Source organism: Pecten maximus, chromosome 8 (genome assembly GCF_902652985.1).
Source record: "Pecten maximus chromosome 8, xPecMax1.1, whole genome shotgun sequence".
In the NCBI taxonomy this organism is placed as follows: Eukaryota; Metazoa; Mollusca; class Bivalvia; order Pectinida; family Pectinidae; genus Pecten; species Pecten maximus.
In genome coordinates this window covers 5,708,242-5,727,512 of record NC_047022.1, presented here as the reverse complement: position 1 = coordinate 5,727,512, position 19,271 = coordinate 5,708,242, and the positions used below count along the sequence as shown (strand labels likewise).

The window sequence follows — 19,271 nt, the reverse complement described above, 5'->3', positions numbered from 1 at the left end:
CGCCGATTGCAAAACTCAGCTGCGGTCAACCGATCGCGTTTCACACCTTATAGGCGTTAAATCAACGTCGTTTAGGGGACAAACAGCCCCTAAGAACTTTTTTAATTCTTTTCTTCAATCTTTTTTGAACTGTTATAATTGTATTGATTTTGTCGAGGTTTATTTTTTCACTTGTGTGGTTGCTAATCATGGAGTTGTAAAGATGGCGTCCGTTGAATTTCGAGTCTCACCTTCGCCAAAAGGGGCGACCTTTAGGTCTAAAACGTTATTTTCTCTCTGGGGGGTAAATGTCACAGGAAATTTCAGAGAACATGGACAGGAAAACCGGTAACCGCACCTCATCAGTACCACCAAAAGGAAACGGAAATGAAAACAAAAAATCTGGTGAGATTTGAAATTGCATAAGTTGAAGCAATTTGATTAACGCCCCCCCCCCCCCCCCCCCTTTCCAACCATTGTTACCTGCGCATGCTGCCCTTGCCCCACGACAACTCCAAAATGACATCTGTATGGTCATACTGATAGGCGGGGTAACGGATGTTGGACTGTTGTCATTTAAGAAATTTGAACAGTCTAAGATTAAAGATTTTTTTGGAGCTTACTGAATACGGTATACTGGATGAGATGGCTAAAACATGCGAGTAAAACTACTATGTACAGCCGTGAACATATCTGGTTAATGGAATTTGTTTCATTATATTAATATTCTACCGATAATTCGGGACAGTTTCGTTTTTGACGCAACTATATATTTTGTTGCTGCTGTTAAACTGTTTGCCATTTCATGCCTACTATGATATCTAAAATGAATGTAATCTTTGAAATTGTAATGATAAAAGAAACACTTTATGTTACAGACAGTGGCTCTCAGAAACAGTATTCGAGAACACCAAAGAAGCATGAGGGATACAGTAATAGATCCCAGAATGAACAAGGGGTGCGAAGGCCAACTCCGCAGAAAAGTCGGGGGATGGAGGATAAACGCCCTAGATCCCGTGGGACCTACAGGGAAAGAGAAAACGTAAGTTTCAAATTTCAACAAGAATGTAAAAAAGCTAGCAAAAACAACAAATATTAGCTAGAAATTTATATTTAAAGTCATAGACATGCCCAACATGTATACATTGGTAATTTCAATCAAAATCAATTCAGAAAAGATAGTCTTTTAAAAAGTTGTTTATTGATATCTACCCTAGAGAGTATGTTTTTGAAATACCAAAATTATGTCTGACTCTTGGGATTGAGGGGACATGTCTGTTTGACATTTGTTTTGACCCTTCAGATTTCTGAGAAATAGTGATTTGACTTCTGAAATTGCTAAAATCAAGGGTCAATTTGATCGTTTTATAGAAGAATTTTAGTTGACAATGACTGAATGTTCCTGACATCAGACAGTTTTACTCTTGTGTCCCTAAATGGAGAAGATCTTAAACATTGGAATTGTTTATTTGAATATTTTGTATAGTCACATAGTGTTTTTATTAAAGAGATTGTAATTAATTTCAGCTGAGTGATCAGTACCAAGACTACGACAATGTCTTGAATTCCCGTCGAAAGGTGAACCTGAACCACCTGCTGAACTTCAGCTATAGTGAACCAGAACGTCGTCATGGTGATGGTTATGGGGTTTCTTCACACAGGTCTCGAGTCAGGAGTCTCCGATACAACAAAGAACAGTTTCTACAGGCTAAGTATGTCAAATATTGATGCATGCTTCTTAAGTTGGTTTTAATGGAATTATGATGATAATTGATCATGAAACATGCTATATGCGCCATGGCTTCTTGTCTCATTCTGAATTGGTTACACAACATGAGAAACCCTGGACAGATTCAGACCTGCCAACTACTACTATTTTATAGTAATCTTTACTATTTTGTGGTGGTCGTTACTCTTTTTTCTCTCGAAATAGTAGCAAATTACTCTTTTTGATGCAATAGATTTGGCAAGAATTGTTAAGAATTACTCTTTTTTTGCTCAAAAATGGGCCAAATTACTATTTTTGAATTTGAAAGGTTGGCAGGTCTGCAGATTAAATTCATGTTAATATTGTCATAACGGCTAGTTTTATACCTCATCACATTCTTGAAGTCGATAATCAAGAGTAAGGACCACAATTCACCTTTGAATCTTTTTGTATGCATATATCGAAATCGTTGTCATATCTTGAGAACCACTTCAGATTTGGTTAGTATTTACACCATTATATCAGGATATCAAGTCCTACTGGGTGTCTTCAGGAATATCCTTCAGTTAGCACTATAAATCGACAAAAGCTCCGAACTATCCCAAGGATACTTAACATGAACATAACGCAGCCTCCCAAAACACAAATACGTACTCAACACATACATGCATATCACACACACAGGAGGCCGTCCTTTAATGATCTTAGCTGTTGAAAGGACGTGAAACAATAATAAACTAAACTAAGTCCGTGTCTGACCATATGCTGGGGGATGTTGTCAAGGGTTAATGGTTAAAGGTCACATTTGACCTGTTCTGATTGGGGTACAATATGTCCTGTCCCGTTCTGATCAATATCATACAAGAAGAACGCTTTAAACAGATTTCCTCTAAAAATGATCTGGGGTAATCATTTCGGGCATTTTTCAGTTTTTCAAGTCTTTGTGTCAACTGTCAAGATAATTCCAAGCCTCAACATTTTCTTAGCTTTCCTCTTTGTGCTTGGTAATCACATGAATTTTGGTTACAGTTGCCAGTTTGTTGTGAATCGGAAGGCGGACTACACAATACACAATCATAACCCTGATACATTGGTGGACTGGGATTCTGTTGAACTAATTGTAAGTATCACTAGACTTGACCTATAATAAATTACCAATCTATTTAAGGAGGGAAACACATTTCATATTTAAACAAATGATTTTTACACAATGGGGTACTAGAGTTTTTATCAAACATTTATAGTAACTTTTGATACGATACATATATTTTCGCCATTGGTCTTAGATCTGACCTTGTTGTTACAGAGAGTCCAGAGCTCTGAGAAGTCGTCCTGTCCTATATGTCTGCAAGCACCTATCGCTGGTAAGTTCAGGAATCTTTGAACAATTGCAACGTAGCTCATAAAATTTGCAGTAAAAAATATTGTGGTCTTATGATGGAGAGATTTTGAAGAAAAAAGAGTATTAAGACAAAATTCTTGAATGAAAAAATTTGATTACCACTACCAGGGAAAGAGACGAATTTGAAAAAAAAATAAGGAAAAATTTTAAAAAATGTCCAAAGCTTTTTAAGATACTGAAGAATTTTAAGAGTATGTGGGAGAAATTTGTCCATAAATCAGCACTTGAAATCAAGACGAGTCTTGTTCCTTAATTTTGACACAATACTCAAACAAGGTCACTTGGACTGATGTAAGGTACTGCCTTTGTCTCAAAATCTCAGAACTAGGTCATATGGACTGATGTAATTTATGATCTCTGTCTCCAAACTTCAGAGTTAAGTCACTTAAACCGATATGATGTATGGTCTCTGCATTTCAAACTTAACATCAATAGTATTATTTGTTGATATTTGCAGCCAAGATGACAAGGTGCGGTCACATCTACTGCTGGGCCTGTATCCTGCATTACCTTGCCCTGGGGGAAAAGACTTGGCGGAAGTGTCCTATCTGTTACGAGTCTATACATGACAAGGATCTCCGCAGGTATGGCTGTTTAACCAGAGTTTCCTTCAGGGTTTAATAGTTCTATTGCTGAAATTAATCTCAATCCACAAACATCGTCAATATTTAGATATCATTTGAAATCTGGATCCCTGAGTCCATATTCATGAAACCATTTTCATGCTCAAGCATGTGATTTGTGCTTCTTTTAAACTCACTTAAAGCAGCTGAAATTGCTTGAGGATTGGAAATAATATCTCGCCTGAAGTCTTTCTAAAACTTCTTCAAATCATTAGAAAAATATTATTCTAGATATCATATTTATCACCAGAAGTATCAAAGTCTGAGCACAAAATGTGTATTTGAGCATGATTTAATGAGTACAGGCCTGGTGTTCCATAGGCTTTGGAAAAAGGAATTGTTCACAATAAGAAAATTGTAATCCTGATTTTAAATTTCAATTTAATGAATCTTACGTAGCATAATTAAAACACAACAGCATATCGGGATAAGTAGTTAATTCACCTCAGACTAAGAAGACTTTTTCCTCAAATTGTACACTCTTCTATAAACTGTCAAAGTATATTTTAAGATTATCAACATCTTTTGGCATGTGTACAGAATCCTGATATTTTGGAGTTGAAATAAACTTTATTTACAGTGTTGAGAGCAAGGAGGTTCACCAGTACAAGGTAGGGGAGACAATCACACTACGGTTGATGAGGCGTCAGAAGGGAAACGTTTATGCCCTACCAAAGTTCTGTAAGGATAAAGAGCTTGGCAAATTCTTCTCGGTTCAAGGTAAGCTTTTTCCAGCAAAACCTAGTAGCTCAACATCTTACAAAATGCAAAATCCAAGTTAAATTTTTCTGCTTTTGGGAGAACAGGTATAGCATGATGGGAAAATGGCACTAAATTACATGGATTTAATTGATCAACACTTGACCATCCATTAAAATAGATTTTTTGAATCAATCTCTCCCGAAGATTAAATTTGCAAGTTTTTCTACTGCTCTTAATTCAGTTTCATCCAAAACATTATTGGAGACCAGTGGATAGTGATGTTAAGCTGATAACTTACTTCTTTGGAATGTAAATAGCAATTCATGAAATTTGTGAGAGGGATAGTGATTATATAAATCTTAATGATTTATTGGTCAGGTCCTATTAAACTTGATGGGTTTTTGCAGATTCGGACCAGAAGACACGGTACATGAAGATACTTCTGGCTTCTGAGGAAGAGATCAGAAAGCGAGTACTATTGGTTGAGAGGACTGCCCTTGAGACCCAGAAAGTGGATGCCGAGGTACATAAGATTTCATATAAACAATCTGTCTACCCGCTGTAAATCTTAATTTTACAATCTGTCGGCCCATAAAAATCCCAATTTTACAATCTGTCTGCCCATATAAATCCCAATTTTACAAACTCTTTGCCCATAAAAAATCCAATTTTACAAACTCTCTGCCCATATCAAACCAATTTTACAATCTCTACCAACAATCAGTCCCTATATCTAATACAATCGGTCTGCCCACATTAAAACAGATTTTAGATATGTTGACCCATATCAAAAAGTCGCATTATGTTTTATTTGCATATACATGTGTCTCTTAAAAGGCTTCTTCAAAAATGTCCTCCCAATCTTGAGTAGAACACCCATCCACTGTACAGCTCTGTATACATAGAATAGAGAGGAAATTTGTGTTTGAATTAGATTGTTAACCTAGCTATATTTAATTTATGCTCTTTACAATGATGAATATTCATATCATGCTTTTCTTTCAGGACTCGGAGATGCCTTTTATTGATGGTGCTCTTGCAATGCTTAAGGTGAGAATCTTCCTGAAAATTATGTCATTCTCCCTAATTCCAAAAACGTGTATGATTTCTTATGTTAAAATGATAATCAAATTAAGATCATCAAATCATTTAAAATTTCTTGGTAAACATTTGCATTGCTATTTTATTGAATATAACACTTCATTTATCAGGAAAATATTTATCTATACATCCTAATTTGTCTTTAATCTGTGTAGGCGAGAGAAGAGATTAACCAGGGCATGATGTCTGCGAAAGTAAAGACATCAAAGGCTAGGAAATCTGAAAGTGAGAGTATTGAAACCCCAGAAAAACCATCGCAAGATAAAAAGGTAGACTTAGCCTGCACTTGTTTCGTAGCTTGTCCTCTATTAGTGAAACCGGGATTGGGGAACTACAGGCTTCTCTGTCGGTCTTGGGTCAAGGTCCCTTACTATTTTTGGCGGGGTCCAGTAGGGGACAATGTATTGCTTTAGCAATACCCAGTATGTTTGTTTATACTTATGTGTAATATTCCTGGATTTGTATTAATTGTCTCTTGTGAAAAACAAAACGAATCAAGTCTGCAACCATGAGCAGTATATCTGTTAGAGATTTCACCATATCATTAGAGATTGCACTATCTCAGCATAGGAGTTGATCTGTTAGCTAAGATTATACACACTTTGCTATTTAGATGTGTATTTGGAGGCAATAAGGGGTAGAGAATTGGCCTGCATGAAGATTGGCCTGTAAATCTTCTCTGTATTCTGTGATTTTAGATTTAATGTACCACTTAAGAAATTAAGTTTTGGTGCAATGCATCTGCATATATATATATATATATATACTGTTATAAATGCTGTGCTTTCACAGGCTACAAAAATATACAAATCTGCATTCTCTGACGAGGAAGATGAAACTGCAGATGAAGAAAATAAGGAGAGAAGCTCATCTGACGGCAGTTTAGAATCCCCGAAAGGTTCACCACACTCAGAAAAAAGAAGCAGTGGATCGTCGATGGACATTCCTTCTGTAGATGTGTCCAACAATTCTGTTCTTCAAGTATTGCCCGAAATGTCTGGATCCCCTGAGAATCCGTGCACAGCATTGGCCCCAGGGGTGCTGGCTGACACTATGCCAGCAGAGGAGGCCGCGGAACATCTGGAGATGCCAGCTCACCCAGATGTAGTATCTCCCAGTAGTAGAGACAGTGTTGATAATGCATTCTACTTCTACCAGGGTAAGTCTGAAAAGGATATACGCTAGATAACACGTAATTTAGGTTCAGTCTAACCTCATTATGGTTGATTGGGGTTTTAGGGACTGCAAATTCAACCACATTGGTTTCGCTGCCATAGAGACTTCAATTGCATCTTTGGTAATATGGGTGTCCTTTGGGCGACTGCTGTTAAGTGTACAATGGTTTCCGTTTACTATACTAAAGTAAGTCCTTCGTCATATAAATGCAATGGGATTTTAACTGAACTTGACAACAATAATCCTTATACACGTAGGGGTTGTAATCTAAAATAAAATAATTATTCCCCCTTTCACTACAATGATACTGATTCAGAGCTTATAATCCCACCTGTCTGAAATGCATCCGAAATAAAAAAAAGAATGGCTCTAGAAAAAACCTTGACATGACGGTCGCTGTTTGCCGCCTTTGTAAGAAATGTTACAAAAATACAAGTAGCTACATTTCGGTATTTGATAGTATTAGATAGTGAAAGACTTATAAAATGACTCCATCTGTTTATTATTTTCGATAATAAGTAGCCCTGGAGGAAACATTTGGTTTCTTAACGATAAGTTTTAGCACATTTTATATATATTAGCTGAGTAATGAGGTATGTTTCTGCTAGGTATAAGGGAAACAGTCCAGCCACATTGCTCAATCCCTGCATACTTATATAATCTCGCAATAGGCAATACACAATCTACATTCTACAAAGAAGCACATTTTTATTTATATTTTGTAATTGCATACTGTAATATTAATAGATAAATTTATGGTTTACCACAATATTTGAAATTAACTTCCAATTTATATTTTTGTTAAATCAAAGAAAGTGGATTTGTTAATTAGTTGTTACTTAATCTGTTGAATAAAACTTTGCTAGTTATAATATTTTTTCTCATAAATAGGTTTCTGAAACTTTCTTTGTCAGTTTTGGAAGTCCCAACTATTTGGCCATTGGTAGACAAATTAAAAGCGCTAATAATTGCATTTTCATGCATGATTAATGAAAAAAAAAAAACAACAACAACACTGGTAGTCTGGTACAATTACAATGTAAATATCCAATGCAAATAATGGCAATATCCATCAATGCATATTCAATGGGATATAAGCTCTATGGCATCGCATCATTGCTCTTAACAAAAGTTACAAAGACCATGTAGAAAATGAAAATGTCACTTTATTAACAAAAGTATATAATCATGGAGAATTTCATGTTTTATAAACAAATCTGTGAAATCCAGATACTTTTACTGGACTTCATTCTTCTTGGATCATTAATATCTATTTTTTAAGTCATAGCTGTTGACCAAAAGAACAGTTGTTGTAACTGTCTTAATCATTTAATCATACATTCATGTGCACCATCAACTAAGAAATAGGAATAATTACACTTACAAAAGATAATTATTGATACACATTACATAACAAAATGATGATTTATAACTGAAACAAAACACTTGTGATTTAACCGATTATTAATCGGTTGACTACATCGGTTGTCCTATCCGATGTGATCCGATAATCGAAACAGATTTTCAACCGATGTCCCATCACTAGTGATTATATAAATCATAATAATTTATTGGTCAGGTCCTATTAAACTTGATGGCTTTTTGCAGATTCGGACCAGAAGACACGGTACATGAAGATACTTCTGGCTTCTGAGGAAGAGATCAGAAAGCGAGTACTATTGGTTGAGAGGACTGCCCTTGAGACGCAAAAAGTGGATGCCGAGGTACATAGGATTCATATAAACAATCTGTCTACCCGCTGTAAATGCTTATTTTATAATCTGTCTACCCATATAAATCCTAATTTTATAATCTGTCTACCCGCTGTAAATCCTAATTTTATAATCTGTCTACCCATATAAATCCTAATTTTACAAACTCTCTGCACATAAAATTCTAATTTTACAAACTCTCTTCCCATATCAATCCAATTTTACAATCTGTCTACCAAGTGTCAGTCCCTATATCTAATATAATCAGTCTGTCCACATTAAAACGATTTTAGATATGTTGACCCATATCAAAAAGTCGCATTATGTTTTATTTGCATTTGTGTCTCTTAAAAGGCTTCTGCAAAAATGTCCTCCCAATCTTGAGTAGAACACCCATCCGCTGTACAGCTCTGTATACGTAGAATAGAGAGGAAATTTGTGTTTGAATTAGATTGTTAACCGCAATGGGATTTTAACTGAACTTGACAACAATAATCCTTATACACTGTAGAGGTGTGTAATCTATAACTAATATAATTTATCTCCCCGTTTCATAAAACTAAATTGACCCTGACCCTGTGTTATAAGACTACAATTAATTTCATTATTCTACAAATTACCTCATTGGTGGTATGAGTTGGCCCTCGGAAGACAATTCTAGTTTTCACTGTTGGAACTAAATTTTTACTTCGTGATAAGCAGGGTCTTTGAGTTATCAAAGATATTAAAACTAAGTTTGTTGGGGAAAACTAATGTGTATAACAGAAACCACCTCAATAGAATGAGACATAAAAAAGTATAGTTTTTATGGAAAAATATTTTCCTTTAATGTGAGGCTTTCTGCATATTTTGATAATTGTGGGAGAAAAATTAGAATATATGCTCAAGGGGGGGGGTGGGGGTGGGGGGGGGGCAAAAGTCTAGGTATTACTCGTACAAAATCAGGAAAATCACCAAAAAAAAAAAAATGGGCCATGATTAACTGATTTTCACAAATACAGTTGAGAAGTGTTTTGAAAGTGATTCATTATTTCTTTCGTACATTAACAAGCATCAATGCTTTTTTTTTTTTTACCTGATTTGTAAATAAACTTAATGGTTTCAGCGGAGGATGGACAGCATATTTACATGCATGCCCTGAATGCCCGCTGTTTGGTGAAGGAGTACGGTGCCCTTCAGCATTGTCCTGATACCATCACTGCTACCATTGTGGAAATGGAGAACATCTTCATGACAGAGGTTAGTAAGATTTTAATAATACTATCTGACATATGTCAGTACAAGTTCATGGTCACTTGGCTCCCAAGGACAACGGTACGTAGATGCTAGAATTTCTACTACAAAAATACATGGTCGCTAGGTTTTCTGGTACAAGGCTAGGTTGCCTTAAAACAAATCAGTACACGGTTGCTTGGTTTGTTGGAATTAAAAATAAAATTATATGTATCTTCAAATCTTTAAAAAAAAAAATTGTATATTGTGTTTTAAAAAACTTAACAAAATTGAATAAAAAGATATGTTTGTATAGTGTGTTTTGAAAAGCTGACAAAATTGACGTAGTCCTAGCAGAATGAAATGGAAACTTAAAGGTGAAGTGTCAGCCAAGAATTTATAAAACAAAATTAATTGTAATATCATTTTTTAATGTGTCATACATAAGATGAAGTTTTTCATAGCCATAATCTTGACTGCATTCGTTCCATAGCCTGAGTCGTCGCTTTGATATACACTAAACGTCTTCGTGACGATTACAACCTGTGGATCATATCTACCATAGAAATGATTTCCATACTAAAAAGGTTTTCAAAAGGTGGTTTATAAAATAAATCCTCATTGTTATACTAACTTAGGTGGTTTATAAAATAAATCCTCATTGTTAGCTCACCTGGTCCGAAGGACCAAGGTGAGCTTATGCCATACCGTGGCGTCCGTCGTCCGTCCGTCCGTCGTCCGTCGTCCGTCGTCCGTCCGTCCGTCAACAATTGACTTCTTCTTCATAACCACTGATCAGAATTTGACCAAATTTGGTCAGAAGCATCCCTATGGGTAGGGGACTCAAAATTGTACAAATGATGGGGCTGACCCCCCAGGGGCCTGAGGGGCGGGGCCAAAAGGGGTCAATTTGGCTATATTGATATAAACGACTTCTTCTCTGAAACCGAGCAAAGGATATTGCTCCTATTTGTCTGGAAGTATCACTATGGGGTGGGGATTCAAAATTGTACAAATGGTGGTGCTGACCCCCAGGGGCCTGAGGGGCGGGGCCAAAAGGTGTCAATTTGGCCATATTGATATAAACGACTTCTTCTCTGAAACCGAGCAAAGGATATTGCTCCTATTTGTCTGGAAGCATCACTATGGGGTGAGGATTCAAAATTGTACAAATGGTGGTGCTGACCCCCTAGGGGCCTGAGGGGCGAGGCAAAAATGGGTCAATATAGCTACCATATTGATATAAACGACTTCTTCTCTGGAACCGAGCAAAGGATATCAATCATATTTGCCTGGTAGCATAACTTTGGGGTGGGGATTCAAAATTGTACAAATGGTGGTGCTGACCCCCTAGGGGCCTGAGGGGCGAGGCAAAAATGGGTCAATATAGCTACCATATTGATATAAACGACTTCTTCTCTGGAACCGAGCAAAGGATATCACTCATATTTGTCAGTAGCATCACTTTGGGGTGGGGATTCAAAATTGTACAAATGATGGGGCTAACCTCCAGGGGCCGGAAGGGCGGGGCCAAATGTGGTCATTTGGGCTATATTGATATAAACAACTTCTTCTCTGAAACCGAACAAACGATATTGCTCATATTTGCCTGGTAGCAACACTATGGGGTGGGGATTCAAAATTGTACAAATGGTGTGGCTGACCCCGGGGGGCCTGAGGGGCGGGGCCAAGAGGGGTCAATTTGGCTGTATTGATATAAACGACTTCTTCTCTGAAACCGAGCAAAGGATATTGCTCCTTTTTGCCTGGAAGCAATCACTATGGGGTGGGGATTCAAAATTGTACAAATGGTGGTGCTGACTCCCTAGGGGCCTGAGAGGCGGGGCAAAAATGGGTCAATAAAGCTATATTGATATTAACGACTTCTTCTCTGAAACTAAGCAATGGATATCACTCATATTTGCCAGGTAGCAACCCCCTAGGGTAGGGATTCAAAATTGTACAAATGACAGGGCTGACCCCAGGGGACCTAAGAGGCGGGGCCAAAAGGGGTTATTTTGGCAAAATTGATATAAACAACTTTTTCTCTGAAAATAAGCAATGGATATCTTTAATATTTGACTGGTAGCATTCACTTTGGTTAAGGATTCAAAATTGTACAAATGATGGGGCCGACCCCCTGGAGGCTGAGGGGCTGGGCCAAAAGGTGTCAATTTGGCTAAATTGATATGAACAACTTCTCTGAAACAGCTCATATTTGACTATTAGCATCCTATTGGGGTAGGGATTCAAAATTGTATAAAGGAAGGAGCTGACTCCCAGGGGGCAGAGGGCAGGACCAAAAGGGGCCAATTGGTCTAAACAAAATCTTCTCTGAAACTAAGCAATGGATATCACTCACATTTGTGTGGTAGCATCCCTATGGGGTCGCGCCAAAAGTCAATTTCATTTCATGGATTAATGTACCTTTTGGCATTTTTAGTATTAAAATAAAACCAATGTACATGTACCCATATAAAATGCTTATGATATATATTGACATAGCAATACCAGCAACAAATATACTTAAGCATCATTCTTGTTTCATATCTCATGAAACCAGGTGAGCGATACAGGCCCTCTGGGCCTCTTGTTATACTAACTTAGGTGGTTTATAAAATAAATCCTCATTGTTATACTAACTCAGGTGGTTTATAAAATAAATCCTCATTGTTTTACTACATGATATCTTCTGTATTATAGGATCTACGAAAAAGGCTGCGGTACCTGGGACATCTGCCGCTCACCTGTGAGTTCCAGGTGGCTGAGCTAGCAATCAAGCCCCCAGTCCTGTCTAAGGATACACTGAAATTCTTTTCAGGTAAGTAACTGGTATTTCAAATCAAAATAATATTGAAGTTTTTATCACCATTGCGCATTTAAGCAATATGTGTCCTGTAAAATTCATTGTAGAGTACATCCTAAAAATAAATCAAAAAAGAATTATATTGTACAAAGTAAGGTTCTTTCCTTTCTTTAGATATTATGTTCAGTTTTAAAAATGACAAATGGTGAACAGTAAGTCCAACTTTCTATCACAATTAATTGTTAAACAGAGGACATAGAAAAACGCCGCCGCACCAGACAGAGGAAGCACAGAGAGGAGAAACGCCGGTCCAAAAAAATCCAGGACGATGAAAAGAAAAAGATGGGCATAAGTAAGAACATTTGTGTGCTTGGTTTGTAATGGGCATCTATTCTAAGGTTAATCTGGGAGAAACTAGACAGAAATTACCATGTAATTTAAAAGTTGTATGTTTTCTTACCATGGTGGGATTTAAAAGTTGTATGTTTTCTTACCATGTTGGGATGAAATGTACGAAGATGGGGAAGTCTTAGGTTATTTTATCCGAGGGCCCATAATTTGAAAATCTAACTTGAATATCAAAATAAATGTTATTTTCTACACAAACAATGCATGTGTTAGATATGCTAGGATATGGCGAGACCGACTGGTCCCATTGTCAAACTATGACTGACCAAGTATTGTTTACATGTACAACGATGTGGCGAAAATGTATATCTTTATGTCACTCGACAGTTTTTCTATCGATGGAGAGCATATACACATTGCATCCGCAAATTGCTCAGTCATAGCCTGACAAAGGTACCAGTCAGTCCTGAAACATTGCGACGCGTAGAACACCTACATTGTTTGTATAGAAAGTAACATTCATTTTAATATCACATATTTCCAAACTGTTGAATACTTTTGAAGATGTTAATTTTGAAAGTCCAAACAAATGTTTAGTTTATTTGGATAAAATCCATTTTTGGTGCTTAGTTTATGATTGCAATTGGTGAATTCTTAAAATTATTTTATGAGGGGAGTTTGAAAGGTATTGTCTATCACTGTAAAAAGACTAAGTTTTAGTATGAAAACTACTTCTTAAGATAATACTTCTTATTGGAGAAACTTCGAATATTTTGATCAATTTTGCAATTAAGTAATCTTTAAAATCTGCCATTTGTTGATTCCCAATTCCAAGTGGATATGTAAAAACTCAAAATAACTGTTTTCAGCTCCTGGAATGACCATTGTGCATAGTCAGTTTGTACCCGGGGTGATGTCAGAAAATCGACCGTCTTCACCAGCAGCCCGTAGTGACGACAGTAATGCATCCTCCTTGGCGTACTCCCCACTAAACAGTCCAGCCAGTGGATCGTACCTGAACCCCCTGAGTCCAGATTTTCACCCTCATACCGAGGACACAGAGGTGGATGGTGACCAGACAACCAATGTATCATTTGCCCAGGTATTTCTCCATTTTCTCTTGTCCTCTCCCGTCCATAGGCGTTTTCGGAGCAAATCTCCAAAACTACTCCTAGAACTTCACAAAATTGAGTATTAGCACTAAGTGCCTTTTGCTATGAAGCAGTTTCAGTTTTAAAAGTTTATGGTTACCATGGAAAAAACATTTCAGGAGCATGTGTCCAAAACTTCATAATACTTTCAGCTTGGATATTTCTTTGGTTACCATGGAAACAGACAGTCAAAATCACTGATTCCAGCATTTCAGGAAAATATCTCTCTTACATTTTTAAGAACTCATTGAATTTTATGCACACCCAATTGAGTGGTTACTACCTCTATACATCCCATTAAATAATCCTTGCGAGAAATTACACCCGTGAGTAGGCTTTCAGGTCAGGGGTTTATATATATATATAGATATATAGATATATAGAATATGTAGTGTTTGTTTACTTATCAGCAAACAAACGATTATGTGCTGAGGATTCAGTTTGTAAATATAAACAATGTCGAGTGATTTTGTGTAAAATGAATTTATTATTCTTTTATAGATGTTAAAGGCTGGAAAGCGCCAGGTGCCGGTGTGGCCAAAGGCAGCAAGAGGCAGGGGACCCAGCACCTGTCCGTGGACGTACCATTAGTGGTCGCAGCGAGGACAGTGATTCTGAAGACAAGGTACCCGTCCCGGAGTACCACAACTCCTTCGGGGATGCTTTTCAGACCGCCCTCGACAATCTGAACCAACTTCCACCAAAAGGTATGTTTATCTTCATATAGATGAAAATTATCATATTTATACAAGAAATATTGAAATGTTTGCAGATATAACTTACCACAATTTTGAGAAAGGTTGACAATGCTACTTTACAGTAAAAGCATTTGTTGAGGAAAATTGTTGGTATTTCTAGGCTTGCATGATAACTTGTTTGTATATTTTGATGTCTATCATAATACGCTGTGATATTCCACTCTCAAGCCATTATATAAATGTATATGTTATATTGGAATATAACCTTCCGGTCTTTTGATTGGTCAATTATTCAAACTTGGACCCGAGCTGTAATTGTTATTAGAGTCATCAATAAACGAATGGCGTCACATCACCGGGTCCCGGTCGTCACCTGTACACCTTATTTGCATATGGGAAATAAGACTTGGCCACATTTCACTCTGATTCAAGCCGATATTATTGTGGTAGAAAAAGGTTACACGACTCATAAATAAATTCCATATCCAACAATAACTTGTTAAGACAAACTTTGAATCTGAAATGTTATATTGATGTCTTGTAGGTGATGTAGAAGCTACTCCACCACAGCCTACCTCCAGTGATAAGAAGAAAAAGAAACAGAAGAAACTACTTCTATTCTCAACATCTATGGCTCGTGGAGGCAAGTAGGCCTTATGAACGGCGATAATAGCAGGATTTGTCCACTGCCAATGTATGACTGCCCTAGCGATAGAGCAAGAGCACAAGTTACACAAACAACAACGTTGAGAAGTGAAAATCGATTGAGTCTCGCAGAAAAAGTTTTGACTTATTGTTGGAGTAGTTTGAAGATTTTGAGAAAATGTATGTTTCATGATTAGTTGTAATTCAGAAATTGTGATGAAATAACTTTAAAAATCTGATATGGACATTTGGATGCATGCTGTAGATGGGTAAGGTGATGGTATTGTGTATTCCTGTAATGTATGCTAAACTTGTGCTATAACCCTTCTATCCATGGACTTTAGAGTCAGCAGATGCTGATTGACTGATGGAAGATATTCTGATTGGTCAGTACTCTATATGAATAAATATCTTGTTATTATTTATTGCTGCTTTTCAACTATAATTCATTTTTGCACATGCTTTGACAGAGTTGTCCTCACAGCTGAAAATATGATTAAAAACAAATCAAAAGCAGCAAAAAGTTCACATGTACATTTTAATACGAGTTTGAAAACTTCTTTGAAATGAGTCCGGCATTGAATTATAATGATATAATCACATGGATACATTTGTAACTAAAAAAGTTAATAAATAATTTATATTGATATGAAAACCATACCTGGGTAGCTATGAATCAAATACTTAAAAGCTATGTTTTCCATAGTTAATTCAAGCATAGACAATTTATGTGCATTATTGATAGGTTGAATGGTTAAGGATGTTGATATTTGATGACTATTCATGTGAGATTAGGTTATGCTTGGTGTGATGTTTAATCTATTAAAGCTACTGCCAGCCTGTCTAGACTAAACCTTCCTGTTTAGAATTATTTTGTCTAAGAATTTTTTAGGCCTACTTTTTAACATTTTCATCTCCAACTGTCACTTGTTAATTGTGCTGTAGAAATTGATACAGATTACAACAGGATTTTCAGATTTGATCACTGAATGTCTGCCTCGTTGATTATTATAGTAATTTAATTGTTATATCAATATCTGTAAACTTTGGTTTAACAGCACTGGTTTTTATGTTGTTATTGTTGTTAGTTTTTACTCCAGCATTCAGAACAAGCACTACAAGTTGGAAATGACATGTAAATGTGATGTATGTCAAATAATAACATATGTCGAGTAATGACATGTTAATATGATGTATGTCATAATGACATATGTTAAGTAAGGACAAGTTAATATGACGTATGTTGAGCAATGTCATGTTGTATAATGACGTATATCAAATAATGACGTATGTCAAATAATGGCGTATGTCGAGTAATGATGTATGTCAAATAATTACGTATGTTGTCAAATAATGACATAGTTATGATGAGTAAGGTCATGCTATTTCTATGTCTACTTAACATATTCAAACTTATATGTAAACACAGTTCTGAATGAACAACAGGAGTTCGTCTGTTGCTCAATAAGGAATAATTCTATTTTCTCAAACTTTTGAATTGACCATTCAGTGATTCATCCTTACATCTAGATTGACATTCAAATTTTTTCGCATCAAACAATGCTGCCAATATCCGCAACCTACAGCAATGTTCACTTGATAACGAAAATCTGTTACTTTTCTGAGTAAGACAATTAAATATGTATAACTTTGATACGTGAAATTTGAACATCACAAATTTAGGAGTTTGTGGAATAAATTATGAGAGTTTGACCATGTTAAGTATTGATGTGAATAAACTATTTTGTATTATCAAACAATTGTATACCTTGCTCAGACATTGGCAAAATTTTCATTTTATTACGTCCACTGTTGTTTGCGAATTAAATGTAACCGCCAAAGTAAAGATTGTTAGCAGGGAAGTCATTTTATTACAAGGCTTCAGTCAGATTGTGGGATAGTTAACTTGATAAAGCTCATTTTTCTCTTTGTAGAAGTAATGCATGTACCCATCCAAGAATTGTGAATTGATTTGCCTGCAAGTTAGGATATCAACTGTTTCATATTGTTGAAAATCTTTGTTCTATGTCTTGCAAGACAAGAATTATTTGTCCATTGGTATCTACATTGGTAACAGGAGTTTGTCTGTTACTCAATACGTCATCACTTTGTATGGAATTCCAGTCATTCTATCCATGTAACCCTGCTCTAGTTTGTTGTTTAACTGCCCTTCCTGTATTTCATCGCTGAGTTTATTAATAAAAAATCTAAACTTCACAATTTTGTCATTATCATTATATTTCAGCTTTCATACTAAGAATTTCTTGAAACATGACCAAGACATTATTGGGGAGCACATTGTGGATTTCTACACCACCAAACATTATTTATACACTTTAATATCACGATTTTATTTTGTCCATCTGTGTCAGAATTCCTACTGTTTACGACACAGGGGTACGACAAAACTGTGAATGTACTTGTGAACTGATGCACCTGTGCCTAGTTTTTGGATCACTGCCTCCATCTTTGTCTGTAAATAATCCTTCTTATCACTATTTCTTCAAAAGTGCTGAAGAATGTTCCTTAAACTTCATGTGTATGTTTCCCTTGGTCCCTAGTTATTTCTTGAAAAGAACTGAAGGGATGTTTCTCAAACTTCACATGTAGGTCCCACTTGCTCTTGTTATCAGATCATTAAAAGGAAAAGCAGAGAGAGGACCAGTCTGAATCCCTCTGGGATATCTTGTATAAGATTTACAAATATAGCGACTAATCCGTCTTGTTTTTATAGGATTTTGATTTACAAATATAGAGACCTATTGGTCTGGTTTTCACACGGTTAACAAATGCATGTATAGCGACCAATCTGTCTGATTTTTATAAGATTATGTATATTAACACAGTTGGATCAGTGTCATTTTAATCTGTCTATCTCCGCCTTATAAACACGAAGTTATCGGAGGTTTAGCTCCTATGAGGACGAGTTAGGAAGGATACACAAACATAAAATATTCAAAAATACTTAAAATGATATCAATAGTAACCATTCATTTTAAAATGTAAATAGATGTATATATATATATATCTTCAATCCGTCCATGATATTGGAACCAACAATAAAACTATCAACAGATCATAAAAAACATTCCTATCTCGATCACCAAATTCCTTTAACACTTGTCGGACTACGTCACATTATAACATGACGTCATAATTCATCACAAAATGGTTTCCTGTCATTTTATGACGTCATGCTACGATTTGATAGAGGGATTCCTCGTTTTGATTCGATGAATGAGACATTCTTCGCGGAACTTGTGGTAACGGATTCTGATAAGGGCCCTGGCTGATCCGCTTGAAATAATTATGGTATTCTGTATAAGCTGCAAATAGATTAAAAGTACACCATACTTAATTTAGATTGATTATCTTTCATCGTTGTGTAGCTGCATTATAGACATACTTGTATTTCATTAGATGAGGTCATTTGGCTGATTTGTGTCATTTCGTTATTTTGACTTTTTCGTCTCAAAAAGACAAAAATGAACAAACCTTTCAATTTTATCTTTCGCCCAAAAATTAACAAACGTTTATTTTCTTTATTTCGGGCGAAATGTTGAAATAGCGAAATGGCAAAAATCAGCCAGCGTGCAGGACAGATGGACATGTGAAATAGTCTTACTCGGGCGCCTTGCTGAATAAGCTGACGTGATTTGATTGGACAGACGGACAGTATGTGAAGTAGAGTTCCCCGGCCGTCTGTAGTAGCTGATGTAATTTGATTGGACAGACGGACAATATGTTAAGTAGAGTTCCCCGGCCGTCTGTAGTAGCTGATGTAATTTGATTGGACAGACGGACAGTATTTTAAGTAGAGTTCCCCGGTCGTCTGTAGTAGCTGATGTAATTTGATTGGACAGACGGACAATATGTTAGGTAGACTTTCCCGGAAGTTTGTAGTAGCTGATGTAATTTGATTGGACAGACGGACACTATGTTAAGTAGAGTTCCCCGGCCGTCTGTAGTAGCTGATGTAATTTGATTGGACAGACGGACAGTATTTTA

At 36.3% G+C, this 19,271-nt stretch overlaps 2 protein-coding genes across 2 annotated transcripts in view; one reads left to right on the top strand and one right to left on the bottom strand.

The window, feature by feature from the left end:
* The first annotated feature begins 9 nt into the window (after positions 1 to 9).
* Positions 10 to 17,480, top strand: LOC117332926 (RING finger protein 10-like). The gene is made up of 18 exons (XM_033891998.1): positions 10 to 384; positions 858 to 1,021; positions 1,507 to 1,691; positions 2,717 to 2,807; positions 2,994 to 3,051; positions 3,547 to 3,673; positions 4,293 to 4,432; positions 4,822 to 4,937; positions 5,420 to 5,464; positions 5,671 to 5,784; positions 6,308 to 6,674; positions 9,509 to 9,642; positions 12,319 to 12,436; positions 12,672 to 12,773; positions 13,639 to 13,871; positions 14,422 to 14,499; positions 14,531 to 14,627; positions 15,163 to 17,480. Exons 1-18 carry the CDS (start codon positions 288 to 290, stop codon positions 15,267 to 15,269), a joined length of 2,373 nt encoding a protein of 790 aa, XP_033747889.1. The 5' UTR covers positions 10 to 287; the 3' UTR covers positions 15,270 to 17,480.
* The window catches only part of LOC117333765 (proline-serine-threonine phosphatase-interacting protein 1-like), a 26,223-nt gene continuing 23,228 nt past the window's right edge, over positions 16,277 to 19,271 (bottom strand). Inside the window, exon 11 of the mRNA XM_033893188.1 lies at positions 16,277 to 18,589. Within this exon, the coding sequence (XP_033749079.1) occupies positions 18,456 to 18,589 (134 nt within the window). The 3' untranslated portion in view covers positions 16,277 to 18,455. The remainder of the gene's footprint in view (positions 18,590 to 19,271) is intronic.